Below are 17,003 nucleotides of genomic sequence, written 5' to 3' on the forward strand. Positions count from 1 at the left end.
CAGTAGGGGGACCAGCGGGTGTGCTTTTGGGGTGGTGATTTGGCACCTCCGGGCAGCTGCGGCAATAGTCTTCCACGTCCCGCCTCATCCCAGGCCAGTGGCTGAAGAACGATTCTGACGTACCGGGTGGGGGGCAGCAACAGCACCTCTCGAAGTTACCCCTGTTTGTGCGTCACCTGATACATGAGATTATTTTTGATTTGGAAATGGGGCTATCACCAGTCACTCACCCCCGGAAGCTGGTAATCCACCGCTATCACTTGGTCCGCAATGGCTTTCAAGTTCTGATCCTCCCACTGCGTGGTCCCGAACTGTCCAATCAGGGGGCTCAGGGCAGGTGTGTCAGCAGGTCCCTCGAAATCGAGGAGGGGAACATGGGCTCCTCCTCTGCTGGTTCACCAGGTGAGGTTGTTTCCGGCGCACCCTCGGACCCCGACTCCGGGTCCATAGTCACAGAGTTGGCAACCGTTCACTTCCGGGCCGCGTATGAGACGATCCGTCCACACTCTCGTCGGTCTCCAGGCTCGTCGACTATCCCCCGGCTGTCTCTCTTTGAGATATGGATTGCGATGTGTGCCATTCAGAGGGTGAATGGGAAAGACAAAAGATTGAAGTGCCTTTGAATGGGGTATGGTAGTAGATGCCAGGCACACTGGTTTGAGTGTGTCAAGAACTGCAATGCTGCTGTGTTTCTCACGCTCAACAGTTTCCTGTGTGTATCAAGAATGGTCCACCACCCAAAGGACATCCAGCCAACTTGACACAACGGTGGAAAGCATTGGAGTCAACATGGGCCAGCATCCCTGTCGAACGCTTTCGACACCTTGTAGAGTCCATGCCCTGATGAATTGAAGAAGTTCGGAGGGCAAAAAGGGGTGCAACTCAATATTAGTAACGTTAAGCTCCTTAAGGATACATCTTGGGCTAGATTAGACCCAAATGCCTTGTATTTCCTACCAGAGAAGGTTAAGGTGAGACCAAAATGCCTTGTATTTCCTACCAGAGAAGGTTAGGATTAGACCCAACTGCCTGTGACCCCTTCAAGAGAAGGTTAGGGTTAGACCCAAATGCCTTGTATTTCCTACCAGAGAAGGTTAGGGTTAGACCCAACTGCCTGTAACCCCTTCAAGAGATGGAGACATACTCAAAGTAAGCAATTTTTCAGTTTACCTTCATTTTCCACTTGACGGACTCCGAATGCAAGTTTAAGTAAAATGGCGTATGGGGATTCCATTCCAGTCTGATGGGAGCTCGCTTTGCTGACAGCTTATCATATTTCAGCCTTGAAATTCTTAATGCAGAAGCCATGAGTGATGCATAGGTTTTTTATTTTTTTTATCTTAATATGCATTGCTTCTCTGAAACAAGATTTGGAGGGTTGCAGTAGGGCCTTTTACCCAGGAAGAAGCTATACTGTGAGAGAGCCCATCTCTCCCTAAAAAAACAAGCCTCAATTTAGATGCAAAAAAAGGGAAACAAAACAAGCATAACTTGAAGCCAATTTATAGTTGAGAGCCATCACTAAAGGCAATGAGGCAAATAGCTTCTGGCAGATCATTTAAAGTACTATTCTTACCACAGAGTCCCTTTGTCAATATGTTTTGTTGCTAGTTATTTTCCTTGTCATAACATAGAAGCGGAAAGCAGAGGAGAGGTACTCTCAATAAGGGACTAAACATCAAGGGACTGGCAGGAATATTGAAAACAATTTAGATCGTTTTGAGTTATACAGTGAGTTAGAATGAAAGAGTTAGAATGAAACTGAGTTAGAATGAAACAGTGAGTTAGAATGAAAGAGTTAGAATGAAACAGTGAGTTAGAATGAAACTGAGTTACAATGAAACAGTGAGTTAGAATGAAAGAGTTAGAATGAAACAGTGAGTTAGAATGAAAGAGTTAGAATGAAACTGAGTTACAATGAAACAGTGAGTTAGAATGAAAGAGTTAGAATGAAACAGTGAGTTAGAATGAAAGAGTTAGAATGAAACAGTGAGTTAGAATGAAAGAGTTAGAATGAAACTGAGTTACAATGAAACAGTGAGTTAGAATGAAAGAGTTAGAATGAAACAGTGAGTTAGAATGAAAGAGTTAGAATGAAACTGAGTTAGAATGAAACAGTGAGTTAGAATGAAAGAGTTAGAATGAAACAGTGAGTTAGAATGAAAGAGTTAGAATGAAACAGTGAGTTAGAATGAAAGAGTTAGAATGAAACAGTGAGTTAGAATGAAAGAGTTAGAATGAAACAGTGAGTTAGAATGAAAGAGTTAGAATGAAACTGAGTTACAATGAAACAGTGAGTTAGAATGAAAGAGTTAGAATGAAACAGTGAGTTAGAATGAAAGAGTTAGAATGAAACTGAGTTAGAATGAAACAGTGAGTTAGAATGAAAGAGTTAGAATTAAACAGTGAGTTAGAATGAAAGAGTTAGAATAAAACAGTGAGTTAGAATGAAACAGTTAGAATGAAACAGTGAGTTAGAATGAAACTAAGTTAGAATGAAATACGACAAAGGAGCTGATCGTGGACTACAGAAAAAGGCGGGCCGAACAGGCCCCCATTAACATCGACGGGGCTGTAGTGGAGCGGGTCGAGAGTTTCAAGTTCCTTGGTGTCCAAATCAACAACGAACTATCATGGTCCAAACATACCAAGACAGTCGTGAAGAGGGCACGACAAAACCTTTTCCCCCCTCAGGACACTGAAAAGATTTGACATGGGCCCCTAGATCCTCAAAAGGTTCTACAGCTGCACCATCGAGAGCATCCTGCATCCTGACCAGTTGCATCACCGAGTGGTATGGCAACTGCTCGGCATCTGACCGTAAGGCACTACAGAGGGTAGTGCAAACGGCCCAGTACATCACTGGGGCCAAGCTTCCTGCCATCCAGGACCTCTATACCAGGCGGTGTCAGAGGAAAGCCCATTAAATTGTCAGAGACTCCAGTCACTCAAGTTATAGACTGTTTTCTCTGCTACCGCACGGCAAGCGGTACCGGAGCACCAAGTCTAGGACCAAAAGGCTCCTCAACAGCTTCTACCCTCAGCTTCTAGCTATTAGACTCCTGAACAATTCATAAAAATTGCCACCGGACAATTTACATTGACACCCCCCTCTTGTACACTGCTGGTACTCGCTGTTTGTTTGTTACCTATGCATAGTCACTTCACCCCCACCTACATGTACAGACCACGACAACTAGCCTGTATCCCTGCACACTGACTCGGTACCGGTGCCCGCTGTATATAGCCTCGTTATTGTTATTCTTATTGTGTTACATTTTATTTTAGTCTACTTGGTAAATGTTTTCTTCTTCTTGAACTGCACTGTTGGTTAAGGGCTTGTAAGTAAGCATTTCACGGTAAAGTCTACACTTGTTGTATTCGGCACATCGGGCAAATAAAGTTTGATTTGATTTGAAATAAACAATCCTAAGTAAGCCTATGTACTTTCAGCTCTTATCTTTTCAACTACTATCAGCTATATGACTAAATTAATCCACTATCATACATTATGGATACCTCTGGGGATTCAAATAGAAACAGACTTCACTTTGAAAAGAAATGACTGCAACACACATATCCAACAACGTCTCTAGAATAGTTTTGCACAATCTGTCAACGAATAACTAAAAATGACATTAACACCAAGATGTATATATAAATGTCCTTAAAAGGAAACTTCAACGTTAGACAGTATTTGGGGTGTTTTTCCAGTCTCCCTACATAGTGATGAGAGGTGTTCCAGTCTCCCGACATAATGATGAGAGGTGTTCCAGTCTCCCTACATAGTGATGAGAGGTGTTCCAGTCTCCCTACATAGTGATGAGAGGTGTTCCAGTCTCCCGACATAATGATGAGAGGTGTTCCAGTCTCCCTACATAGTGATGAGAGGTGTTCCAGTCTCCCTACATAGTGATGAGAGGTGTTCCAGTCTCCCTACATAATGATGAGAGGTGTTCCAGTCTCCCTACATAATGATGAGAGGTGTTCCAGTCTCCCTACATAATTATGAGAGGTGTTCCAGTCTCCCTACATAATGATGAGAGGTGTTCCAGTCTCCCTACATAATGATGAGAGGTGTTCCAGTCTCCCTACATAGTGATGAGAGGTGTTCCAGTCTCCCGACATAATGATGAGAGGTGTTCCAGTCTCCCTACATAGTGATGAGAGGTGTTCCAGTCTCCCGACATAATGATGAGAGGTGTTCCAGTCTCCCTACATAATAATGAGAGGTGTTCCAGTCTCCCTACATAGTGATGAGAGGTGTTCCAGTCTCCCGACATAATGATGAGAGGTGTTCCAGTCTCCCTACATAGTGATGAGAGGTGTTCCAGTCTCCCTACATAATGATGAGAGGTGTTCCAGTCTCCCTACATAATGATGAGAGGTGTTCCAGTCTCCCTTCATAATGATGAGAGGTGTTCCAGTCTCCCTACATAATGATGAGAGGTGTTCCAGTCTCCCTACATAATGAGAGGTGTTCCAGTCTCCCTACATAATGATGAGAGGTGTTCCAGTCTCCCTACATAATGATGAGAGGTGTTCCAGTCTCCCTACATAATTATGAGAGGTGTTCCAGTCTCCCTATGTAATTATGAGAGTTATTTCAGTCTCCCTATGTAATTATGAGTGATGAGAGGTGTTCCAGTCTCCCCACATAATTATGAGAGGTGTTCCAGTCTCCCTACATAATGATGAGAGGTGTTCCAGTCTCCCTACATAATTATGAGAGGTGTTCCAGTCTCCCTACATAATGATGAGAGGTGTTCCAGTCTCCCTACATAATGATGAGAGGTGTTCCAGTCTCCCTACATAATGATGAGAGGTGTTCCAGTCTCCCTACATAATTATGAGAGGTGTTCCAGTCTCCCTACATAATTATGAGAGGTGTTCCAGTCTCCCTACATAATGATGAGAGGTGTTCCAGTCTCCCTACATAGTGATGAGAGGTGTTCCAGTCTCCCTACATAATTATGAGAGGTGTTCCAGTCTCCCTACATAGTGATGAGAGGTGTTCCAGTCTCCCTACATAATGATGAGAGGTGTTCCAGTCTCCCTACATAATTATGAGAGGTGTTCCAGTCTCCCTACATAATGATGAGAGGTGTTCCAGTCTCCCTACATAATTATGAGAGGTGTTCCAGTCTCCCTACATAATGATGAGAGGTGTTCCAGTCTCCCTACATAATGATGAGAGGTGTTCCAGTCTCCATACATAATTATGAGAGGTGTTCCAGTCTCCCTACATAGTGATGAGAGGTGTTCCAGTCTCCCTATGTAATTATGAGAGTTATTTCAGTCTCCCTATGTAATTATGAGTGATGAGAGGTGTTCCAGTCTCCCCACATAATTATGAGAGGTGTTCCATTCTCCCTACATAATTATGAGAGGTGTTCCAGTCTCCCTACATAGTGATGAGAGGTGTTCCAGTCTCCCTATGTAATTATGAGAGTTATTTCAGTCTCCCTATGTAATTATGAGTGATGAGAGGTGTTCCAGTCTCCCCACATAATTATGAGAGGTGTTCCAGTCTCCCTACATAGTGATGAGAGGTGTTCCAGTCTCCCTACATAATGATGAGAGGTGTTCCAGTCTCCCTACATAATGATGAGAGGTGTTCCAGTCTCCCTACATAGTGATGAGAGGTGTTCCAGTCTCCCTACATAGTGATGAGAGGTGTTCCAGTCTCCCTACATAGTGATGAGAGGTGTTCCAGTCTCCCTACATAGTGATGAGAGGTGTTCCAGTCTCACTACATAATGATGAGAGGTGTTCCAGTCTCCCTACATAATTATGAGAGGTGTTCCAGTCTCCCTACATAATTATGAGAGGTGTTCCAGTCTCCCTACATAATGATGAGAGGTGTTCCAGTCTCCCTACATAGTGATGAGAGGTGTTCCAGTCTCCCTACATAGTGATGAGAGGTGTTCCAGTCTCCCTACATAATGATGAGAGGTGTTCCAGTCTCCCGACATAATGATGAGAGGTGTTCCAGTCTCCCTACATAATGATGAGAGGTGTTCCAGTCTCCCTACATAATGATGAGAGGTGTTCCAGTCTCCCGACATAATGATGAGAGGTGTTCCAGTCTCCCTACATAGTGATGAGAGGTGTTCCAGTCTCCCTACATAATGATGAGAGGTGTTCCAGTCTCCCTACATAATGATGAGAGGTGTTCCAGTCTCCCTACATAGTGATGAGAGGTGTTCCAGTCTCCCTACATAGTGATGAGAGGTGTTCCAGTCTCCCTACATAGTGATGAGAGGTGTTCCAGTCTCCCTACATAGTGATGAGAGGTGTTCCAGTCTCACTACATAATGATGAGAGGTGTTCCAGTCTCCCTACATAATTATGAGAGGTGTTCCAGTCTCCCTACATAATGATGAGAGGTGTTCCAGTCTCCCTACATAATGATGAGAGGTGTTCCAGTCTCCCTACATAGTGATGAGAGGTGTTCCAGTCTCCCTACATAGTGATGAGAGGTGTTCCAGTCTCCTTACATAATGATGAGAGGTGTTCCAGTCTCCCTACATAATGATGAGAGGTGTTCCAGTCTCCCTACATAATGATGAGAGGTGTTCCAGTCTCCCTACATAATTATGAGAGGTGTTCCAGTCTCCCTACATAATTATGAGAGGTGTTCCAGTCTCCCTACATAATGATGAGAGGTGTTCCAGTCTCCCTACATAATGATGAGAGGTGTTCCAGTCTCCCTACATAATGATGAGAGGTGTTCCAGTCTCCCTACATAATGATGAGAGGTGTTCCAGTCTCCCTACATAATGATGAGAGGTGTTCCAGTCTCCCTACATAATGATGAGAGGTGTTCCAGTCTCCCTACATAATGATGAGAGGTGTTCCAGTCTCCCTACATAGTGATGAGAGGTGTTCCAGTCTCCCTACATAATGATGAGAGGTGTTCCAGTCTCCCTACATAATGATGAGAGGTGTTCCAGTCTCCCTACATAATGATGAGAGGTGTTCCAGTCTCCCTACATAATGATGAGAGGTGTTCCAGTCTCCCTACATAGTGATGAGAGGTGTTCCAGTCTCCCTACATAGTGATGAGAGGTGTTCCAGTCTCCCTACATAATGATGAGAGGTGTGACGTCATTGGTTGATTGAGCCTGCTGTCTGATCTAAAAAAATATGTTTGTCATGTTCTGTAACAATTATTGTGGTCTTTGTTTTTCGCCGATTACACGATCACGCTAGCAGCGAGTAGATATTGTTCTCCTTGTTCACAAGAGTCATTGGACTTGCCTCAACGATGTTCCTATCTGCCAAGCACATTGCAGGATATCTAAGTTGACTCATTTGTCCTGGTTTTGTAAAGACTAAAACCTGATGGGAGCCGTACTTCCTTGTTCAAACCCTTGAAGGTTTTTCCAAAACGGGGGAGGTACTAGTTTACAGGTTCATGTAAGCTATTTTACCATGGACTTGTCTATCCGAGATGGCTAAATAATTACAACGGTTGCTTCTTTTAATTTCCTCTTTCCAAGAAGAGATGGACGACAACATTTATTTGTATGTTTACATAGGAACATACGGTCCTATTTATTTGAGCTGGAATACACTGAAGAAGAGTTGAGACGGCGAGAAAAACAACTGCGAGACCAGCAAGCAGCGGCAGCAGCCTAGACCAACTGGACCAGGACTCAGGAGGACAAATAACAAACGGGTAAGTTGTTTTGCTGTCGGTAGCTAGCTAGCAATATAAACTCACTTTGTTACACGAGGCAGTGTTGTTCAGTAGAGTACAATTTGGTGATTGAATAGTACCATTACAAGGCAAGCTAGCCAAGTTTATCTAGATAGCTGTGTACTTGCTACACCTAAAATGTACTGTAGTCTAACGTTATAGCTAGCTAGCTAACTAGCCTACCTAGGCCCAGTGCCTCTCATTAGGAACAAAACTGGATATATTTTTGATGATAATGGCGGAGAGTAAAGGAATGACTTTGTCTTGATGACTCATACTAGTCTTGGAGTAACTATACCTGTGTGTTGTAGCTCGCTAGCTAACGTGTGTCTGTGAGATGTCTCATATTCTACACCGCGCTGCTACAGTAGTAATACAGACATGTTACACAACGATTGCCCATGAATGTGTAATAGCATGTTGGTCTTTCTCTCACACACACAAAACCGCTTGGATACAAAGAAGTTGATGACTTTCAAGAGGAGATGTGAAAGGTCCCATAACAACCCTTGTATCAAAGTGACTCTGAACACCTCACCACCCAAACACATCATATACAAGTATTCCCTTTGTAGAAATATAGTATTTATTAGAAGCGTTAGTAGCATATTTTTCTTGTACTTCATTGAGATAGTTTTTCATTGTGATATTTTTCTTCTACTGTATATATATATATACACACACAATGCCACATCAATAATGGGACATTGTGATGGGCATAATATATATATATATATAGTAGAAGAAAAATATACTACTAACGCTTCTAATAAATACTACATATACAGTGGGGCAAAAAAGTATTTAGTCAGCCACCAATTGTGCAAGTTCTCCCACTTAAAAAGATGAGAGAGGCCTGTAATTTTCATCATAGGTACACTTCAACTATGACAGACAAAATGAGGAGAAAAAATCCAGAAAATCACATTGTAGGATTTTTTAATGAATTTATTTGCAAATTATGGTGGAAAATAAGTATTTGGTCACCTACAAACAAGCAAGATTTCTGGCTCTCACAGACCTGTAACTTCTTCTTTAAGAGGCTCCTCTGTCCTCCACTCGTTACCTGTATTAATGGCACCTGTTTGAACTTGTTATCAGTATAAAAGACACCTGTCCACAACCTCAAACAGTCACACTCCAAACTCCACTATGGCCAAGACCAAAGAGCTGTCAAAGGACTCCAGAAACAGAATTGTAGACCTGCACCAGGCTGGGAAGACTGAATCTGCAATAGGTAAGCAGCTTGGTTTGAAGAAATCAACTGTGGGAGCATTTATTAGGAAATGGAAGACATACAAGACCACTGATAATCTCCCTCGATCTGGGGCTCCACGCAAGATCTCACCCCATGGGGTCAAAATGATCACAAGAACGGTGAGCAAAAATCCCAGAACCACACGGGGGGACCTAGTGAATGACCTGCAGAGAGCTGGCACCAAAGTAACAAAGCCTACCATCAGTAACACACTACGCCGCCAGGGACTCAAATCCTGCAGTGCCAGACGTGTCCCCCTGCTTAAGCCAGTACATGTCCAGGCCCGTCTGAAGTTTGCTAGAGAGCATTTGGATGATCCAGAAGAAGATTGGGAGAATGTCATATGGTCAGATGAAACCAAAATCTAACTTTTTGGTAAAAACTCAACTCGTCGTGTTTGGAGGACAAAGAATGCTGAGTTGCATCCAAAGAACACCATACCTACTGTGAAGCATGGGGGTGGAAACATCATGCTTTGGGGCTGTTTTTCTGCAAAGGGACCAGGACGACTGATCCGTGTAAAGGAAAGAATGAATGGGGCCATGTATCGTGAGATTTTTAGTGAAATTCTCCTTCCCTCAGCAAGGGCATTGAAGATGAAACGTGGCTGGGTCTTTCAGCATGACAATGATCCCAAACACACCGCCCGGGCAACGAAGGAGTGGCTTCGTAAGAAGCATTTCAAGGTCCTGGAGTGGCCTAGCTAGTCTCCAGATCTCAACCCCATAGAAAATCTTTGGAGGGAGTTGAAAGTCCGTGTTGCCCAGCAACAGCCCCAAAACATCACTTCTCTAGAGGAGATCTGCATGGAGGAATGGGCCAAAATACCAGCAACAGTGTGTGAAAACCTTGTGAAGACTTACAGAAAACATTTGACCTCTGTCATTGCCAACAAAGGGTATATAACAAAGTATTGAGATAAACTTTTGTTAATGACCAAATACTTATTTCCCACCATAATTTGCAAATAAATTCATTAAAAATCCTACAATGTGATTTTCTGGATTTTCTTTTCTCATTTTGTCTGTCATAGTTGAAGTGTACCTATGATGAAAATTACAGGCCTCTCTCATCTTTTTAAGTGGGAGAACTTGCACAATTGGTGGCTGACAAAATACTTTTTTGCCCCACTGTATATCATAAATATATATATATCATACATTGCGTAACTGTTCCTGCATACTGCTGTGAAAACGCACCAGTCTCCAGTGCAAATAAACATCTTGAACGCATGCCATGTTTACTTATTTGCTATATTGACAGACTAATCTATATTTTTATTGAAACATGTTTACTTGCCCAAAAAAAATCTATTTAAATGATACACCAACTCCCTGCATCATTTGTTTTTCAGCAGTAAGATTGAAGCTAGTTGATCCAAATACATTTCATGAATATCACAATGAATTGATCCAGTAGTTGAAGTCAACACTTTATTGGTTTCTGATGCAGCTGGAATAATTTAATCACTTGTCAGTACACTTGTAAAAAAAAAAAATATGTAAAACACCATTATATACATATGTACAGTATAATCCGGCGCCGACACGAGATGGCCGCCTCGCTTCGCGTTCCTTGGAAAATATGCAGTATTTTGTTTTTTTATGTGTTATTTCTTACATCGGTACCCCAGGTAATCTTAGGTTTCATTACATACAGTCGGGAGGAACTACTGAATATACGATTAACGTCAACTCATCATCGTTCCTACCAGGAATATGACTTTCCCGAAACGGATCCAGTGTTTTGCCTTCCACCCAATACAATGGATCTGATCCCAGCCGGCGACCCTGTGCGACGCCGTAAAAGGGGCAAACGAGGCGGTCTCCTGGTCAGGCTTCGGAGACGGGCACATCGCGCTCCACTCCCTAGCATACTACTCGCCAATGTCCAGTCTCTTGACAATAAGGTTGATGAAATCCGAGCACGGGTAGCATTCCAGAGAGACATCAGGGATTGCAACGTGCTCTGCTTCACGGAAACATGGCTAACTCAAGAGACGCTAACGGAGTCGGTGCAGCCAGCTGGTTTCTTCATGCATCGCGCCGACAGAAACAAACATCTTTCTGGTAAGAAGAGGGGCGGGGGGGTATGCCTTATGATTAACGAGACGTGGTGTGATCATCATAACAACACACAGGAACTCAAGTCATTCTGTTCACCTGATCTAGAACTCCTCACAATCAAATGTCGACCGCATTATCTACCAAGAGAATTCTCTTCAATTATAATCACAGCCGTATATATTCCCCCCCAAGCAGACACATCGATGGCCCTGAACGAACTTTATCTGACTCTTTGTAAACTGGAAACCACACACCCTGAGGCTGCATTCATCGTAGCTGGGGATTTTAACAAGGCTAATCTAAAAACAAAACTCCCTAAATTCTATCAGCATATCGATTGTGCTACCAGGGCTGGAAAAACCCTAGATCATTGTTATACTAATTTCCGCGACGCATATAAGGCCCTCCCCCGCCCCCCTTTCGGAAAAGCTGACCACGACTCCATTTTGTTGATTCCAGCCTACAAACAGAAACTAAAACAACAAGCTCCCGCGCTCAGGTCTGTTCAACGCTGGTCCGACCAATCTGATTCCACGCTTCAAGACTGCTTCGATCACGCGGATTGGAATATGTTCCGCATTGCGTCCAACAACAATATTGACGAATATGCTGATTCGGTGAGCGAGTTCATTAGGAAGTGCATTGACGATGTCGTACCCACAGCAACGATTAAAACATTCCCAAACCAGAAACCGTGGATTGACGGCAGCATTCGCGTGAAACTGAAAGCGCGAACCACTGCTTTTAACCAGGGCAAGATGACCGGAAGCATGACCGAATACAAACAGTGTAGCTATTCTCTCCGCAAGGCAATCAAACAGGCTAAGTCCCAGTACAGAGACAAAATCGAGTCGCAATTCAACAGCTCAGACACAAGAGGTATGTGGCGGGGTCTACAGTCAATCACGGATTACAAAAAGAAAACCAGCCCCGTCGCGGACCAGGATGTCTTGCTCCCAGACAGGCTAAACAACTTTTTTGCCCGCTTTGAGGACAATACAGTGCCACTGACACGGCCCCCTACCAAAACCTGCGGGCTCTCCTTCACTGCAGCCGAGGTGAGTAAAACATTTAAACGTGTTAACCCTCGCAAGGCTGCAGGCCCAGACGGCATTCCCAGCCGCGTCCTCAGAGCATGCGCAGACCAGCTGGCTGGTGTGTTTACGGACATATTCAATCAATCCTTATCCCAGTCTGCTGTTCCCACATGCTTCAAGAGGGCCACCATTGTTCCTGTTCCCAAGAAAGCTAAGGTAACTGAGCTAAACGACTACCGCCCCGTAGCACTCACTTCCGTCATCATGAAGTGCTTTGAGAGACTAGTCAAGGACCATATCACCTCCACCCTACCGGACACCCTAGACCCACTCCAATTTGCTTACCGACCCAATAGGTCCACAGACGACGCAATCGCAACCACACTGCACACTGCCCTAACCCATCTGGACAAGAGGAATACCCATGTGAGAATGCTGTTCATCGATTACAGCTCAGCATTTAACACCATAGTACCCTCCAAACTCGTCATCAAGCTCGAGACCCTGGGTCTCGACCCCGCCCTGTGCAACTGGGTCCTGGACTTCCTGACGGGCCGCCCCCAGGTGGTGAGGGTAGGTAACAACATCTCCACCCCGCTGATCCTCAACACTGGGGCCCCACAAGGGTGCGTTCTGAGCCCTCTCCTGTACTCCCTGTTCACCCACGACTGCGTGGCCATGCACGCCTCCAACTCAATCATCAAGTTTGCGGATGACACTACAGTGGTAGGCTTGATTACCAACAACGACGAGACGGCCTACAGGGAGGAGGTGAGGGCCCTCGGAGTGTGGTGTCAGGAAAATAACCTCACACTCAACGTCAACAAAACAAAGGAGATGATTGTGGACTTCAGGAAACAGCAGAGGGAGCACCCCCCTATCCACATCGACGGGTCAGTAGTGGAGAAGGTGGAAAGTTTTAAGTTCCTCGGTGTACACATCACGGACAAACTGAATTGGTCCACCCACACAGACAGCGTCGTGAAGAAGGCGCAGCAGCGCCTCTTCAACCTCAGGAGGCTGAAGAAATTCGGCTTGTCACCAAAAGCACTCACAAACTTCTACAGATGCACAATCGAGAGCATCCTGTCGGGCTGTATCACCGCCTGGTACGGCAACTGCTCCGCCCACAACCGTAAGGCTCTCCAGAGGGTAGTGAGGTCTGCAGAACGCATCACCGGGGGCAAACTACCTGCCCTCCAGGACACCTACACCACCCGATGTCACAGGAAGGCCATAAAGATCATCAAGGACAACAACCACCCAAGCCACTGCCTGTTCACCCCGCTATCATCCAGAAGGCGAGGTCAGTACAGGTGCATCAAAGCAGGGACCGAGAGACTGAAAAACAGCTTCTATCTCAAGGCCATCAGACTGTTAAACAGCCACCACTAACATTTAGCGGCCGCTGCCAACATACTGACTCAACTCCAGCCACTTTAAAAATGGGAATTGATGGAAACTATGTAAAAATGTACCACTAGCCACTTTAAACAATGCCACTTAATATAATGTTTACATACCCTACATTACCCATCTCATATGTATATACTGTACTCTATATCATCTACTGCATCTTGCCATCTTTATGTAATACATGTACCACTAGCCACTTTAAACTATGCCACTTTATGTTTACATACCCTACAGTACTCATCTCATATGTATATACCGTACTCTATACCATCTACTGCATCTTGCCTATGCCGTTCTGTACCACCACTCATTCATATATCTTTATGTACATATTCTTTATCCCTTTACACTTGTGTGTGTATAAGGTAGTAGTTGTGGAATTGTTAGGTTAGATTACTTGTTGGTTATTACTGCATTGTCGGAACTAGAAGCACAAGCATTTCGCTACACTCGCATTAACATCTGCTAACCATGTGTATGTGACTAATAAAATTTGATTTGATTTGATTTATAACAGCTAACAATATATTTACCATAATGGAGATGTGAGCATACTACTCATTCTATAATATACCACAACATCAGTCTTATTGAATATGGATGTTGTGTTGGTTGAATGTTCCAGAATGTTCTTCAGCTGGTGAACCTCTTCTTGTGTTGGGTAATGGCATCTGGTTTAGCAGGCTTTGACACTGTGGTGATGTTGGCAGGGATGTTGGGTTTTAGAGGAGCTGTGAATCAGGCTCGTTGTAGATAACTGTCTGGTCCTTTCTGCACTCTACAGTCAGGCGGACAATCCTCTCGTACACTTTCTTCACCACCCACTGCTTCGACTTCTTGCAGAAGATTTGTTTGTACTGAAAGTCTCCTGGAAAGACATGAAGACAGATCATGAGGATGTGTAAAACATGAAGACGGATCATTAGGATGATGTAACCATACAATAAACCATGTTAATCTGTAAACAAAAAAGGCTACAATAGACTGGTATGTGTTTTGTTACACTCAAGAGTCAATAATGGGGCATTGTGATGGGCTGTTAGCAAAGTTGTGAACAGTTTGAGGGGGGCTTGACTTGTAGATGGACTAGTCTTGTAATGTTGTGTATAAGCACCTACAGTTGTGCTGTTGAGTAGACGAGCACAGCCAACAATAGAGTAGATAGGCTAGAAGTATATACTAACAGCCCCTCCCCCATGCCAAAGAACTGACTGCAAGGCTGTGAAATGTTTGAGGAGCACTTGTCTTGTAGTTTATAGCGTATTAGTGCTTTTGTTTTCAAGAGGGTATTGCACTTTTATAAATAACTTTGGCTGTCCTGGTTTGTTTCAAAGTCAGAGGATGTGGAGCTTCAGCTTATTAAAGGCTGAAATATTTCATCCAATGGGTGTACAGGCTCTGTACTACTAAAGCTGGTGTCAAGGTCATCTTTCATCCAATGGGTGTACAGGCTCTGTACTACTAAAGCTGGTGTCAAGGTCATCTTTCATCCAATGGGTGTACAGGCTCTGTACAACTAAAGCTGGTGTCAAGGTCATCTTTCATCCAATGGGTGTACAGGCTCTGTACAACTAAAGCTGGTGTCAAGGTTATCTTTCATCCAATGGGTGTACAGTCGTGGCCAAACGTTTTGACAATGACACAAATATACATTTTCACAAAGTCTGCTGCCTCAGTTTGTATGATGACAATTTGCATATACTCCAGAATGTTATGAAGAGTGATCAGATGAATTGCAATTAATTGCAAAGTCCCTCTTTGCCATGAAAATGAACTGAATCCCCCAAAAAACATTTCCACTGCATTTCAGCCCTGCCACAAAAGGACCAGCTGACATCATGTCAGTGATTCTCTTGTTAATACAGGTGTGAGTGTTGATGAGGACAAGGCTGGAGATCACTCTGTCATGCTGATTGAATTCGAATAACAGACTGGAAGTTTCAAAAGGAGGGTGGTGCTTGGAATCATTGTTCTTCCTCTGTCAAACATGGTTACCTGCAAGGAAACATGTGCCGTCATCATTGCTTCACAGGCAAGGATATTGCTGCCAGTAAGATTGCACCCAAATCAAACATTTATCGGATCATCAAGAACTTCAAGGTGAGCGGTTCAATTGTTGTGAAGAAGGCTTCAGGGAGCCTAAGAAAGTCCAGCAAGCGCAAGGACTGTCTCCTAACGTTGATTCAGCTGCGGGATTGGGGCACCACCAGTACAGAGCTTGCTCAGGAATGGCAGCAGGCAGGTGTGAGTGCATCTGCACGCACAGTGAGGCGAAGACTTTTGGAAGATGGCCTGGTGTCAAGAAGGGCAGCAAAGAAGCCACTTCTCTCCAGGAAAAACATCAGGGACAGACTGATATTCTGCAAAAGGTACAAGGATTGGACTGCTGAGGACTGGGATTAAGTCATTTTCTCTGATGAATCCCCTTTCCGATTGTTTGGGGCATCCGGAAAAAAGCTTGTTCGGAGAAGACAAGGTGAGCGCTACCATCAGTCCTGTGTCATGCCAACAGTAAAGCATCCTGAGACCATTCATGTGTGGGGTTGCTTCTCAGCCAAGGGAGTGGGCTTACTCACAATTTTGCCTAAGAACACAACCATGAATAAAGAATGGTACCAACACATCCTCTGAGAGCAACTTCTTCCAACCATCCAGGAACAGTTTGGTGATGAACAATGCCTTGTCCAGCATGATGGAGCACCTTGCCATAAGGCAAAAGTGATAACTAAGTGGCTTGGGGAACAAAACATTGATATTTTGGGTCCATGGCCAGGAAACTCCCCAGACCTTAATCCCATTGAGAACTTGTGGTCAATCCTCAAGAGGCGGGTGGACAAACAAAACCCCACAATTTCTGACAAACTCCAAGCATTGATTATGCAAGAATGGGCTGCCATCAGTCAGGATGTATCCCAGAAGTTAATTGACAGCATGCCATTGCGGATTGCAGAGCTCTTGAAAAAGAGGGGTCAACACTGCAAATATTGACTCTTTGCATCAACTTCATGTAATTGTCAATACAATTCTTTGACACTTATGAAATGCTTGTAATTATACTTCAGTATTCCATAGTAACATCTGACAAAAATATCTAAAGACACATAAGCAGCAAACTTTGTGAAAATTAATATTTGTGTCATTCTCAAAACTTTTGGCCACGAATGTACAGGGAGGCTCTGTACTACTAAAGCCGGTGTTAATGTCATCTTTCATCCAATGGGTCTACAGGCTCTGTACAACTAAAGCTGGTGTCAAGGTCATCTTTCATCCAATGGGTCTACAGGCTCTGTACAACTAAAGCTGGTGTCAAGTTCAACGTCCTCCGCAGATGGGATTAGTCTGTGGGACTCACACTAGTCAGTGATTAGCAAACATTTGACTACTTTGTCCCCATCAATACACACTCAAACAAGGTACTATATCCACCCACCCCCTAAATGTCAATACATCATGCATACTAACCTTCACACACAATACCTACCCCCCCCCTTACTAACACCTCCTCTTCTCCAATTTAGACT

At 44.0% G+C, this 17,003-nt stretch overlaps 1 protein-coding gene across 4 annotated transcripts in view; it reads right to left on the reverse strand.

The window, feature by feature from the left end:
* LOC139534705 (glucosidase 2 subunit beta-like) overlaps window positions 1-17,003 on the reverse strand; it is a 280,149-nt gene that overhangs the window by 89,219 nt on the left and 173,927 nt on the right. Inside the window, exon 15 of one of the 4 annotated variants that reach the window (XM_071334092.1) lies at window positions 13,853-14,350. The exons of the other annotated variants lie outside the window; for them this stretch is intronic. Within the exon in view, the coding sequence (XP_071190193.1) occupies window positions 14,297-14,350 (54 nt within the window). The 3' untranslated portion in view covers window positions 13,853-14,296. Of the gene's footprint in view, window positions 1-13,852; window positions 14,351-17,003 lie in introns of those variants that run through there. 4 annotated transcript variants of the gene reach the window in all.

The sequence above is a fragment of the Salvelinus alpinus genome, chromosome 11, assembly GCF_045679555.1.
Source record: "Salvelinus alpinus chromosome 11, SLU_Salpinus.1, whole genome shotgun sequence".
Taxonomy (NCBI): Eukaryota; Metazoa; Chordata; class Actinopteri; order Salmoniformes; family Salmonidae; genus Salvelinus; species Salvelinus alpinus.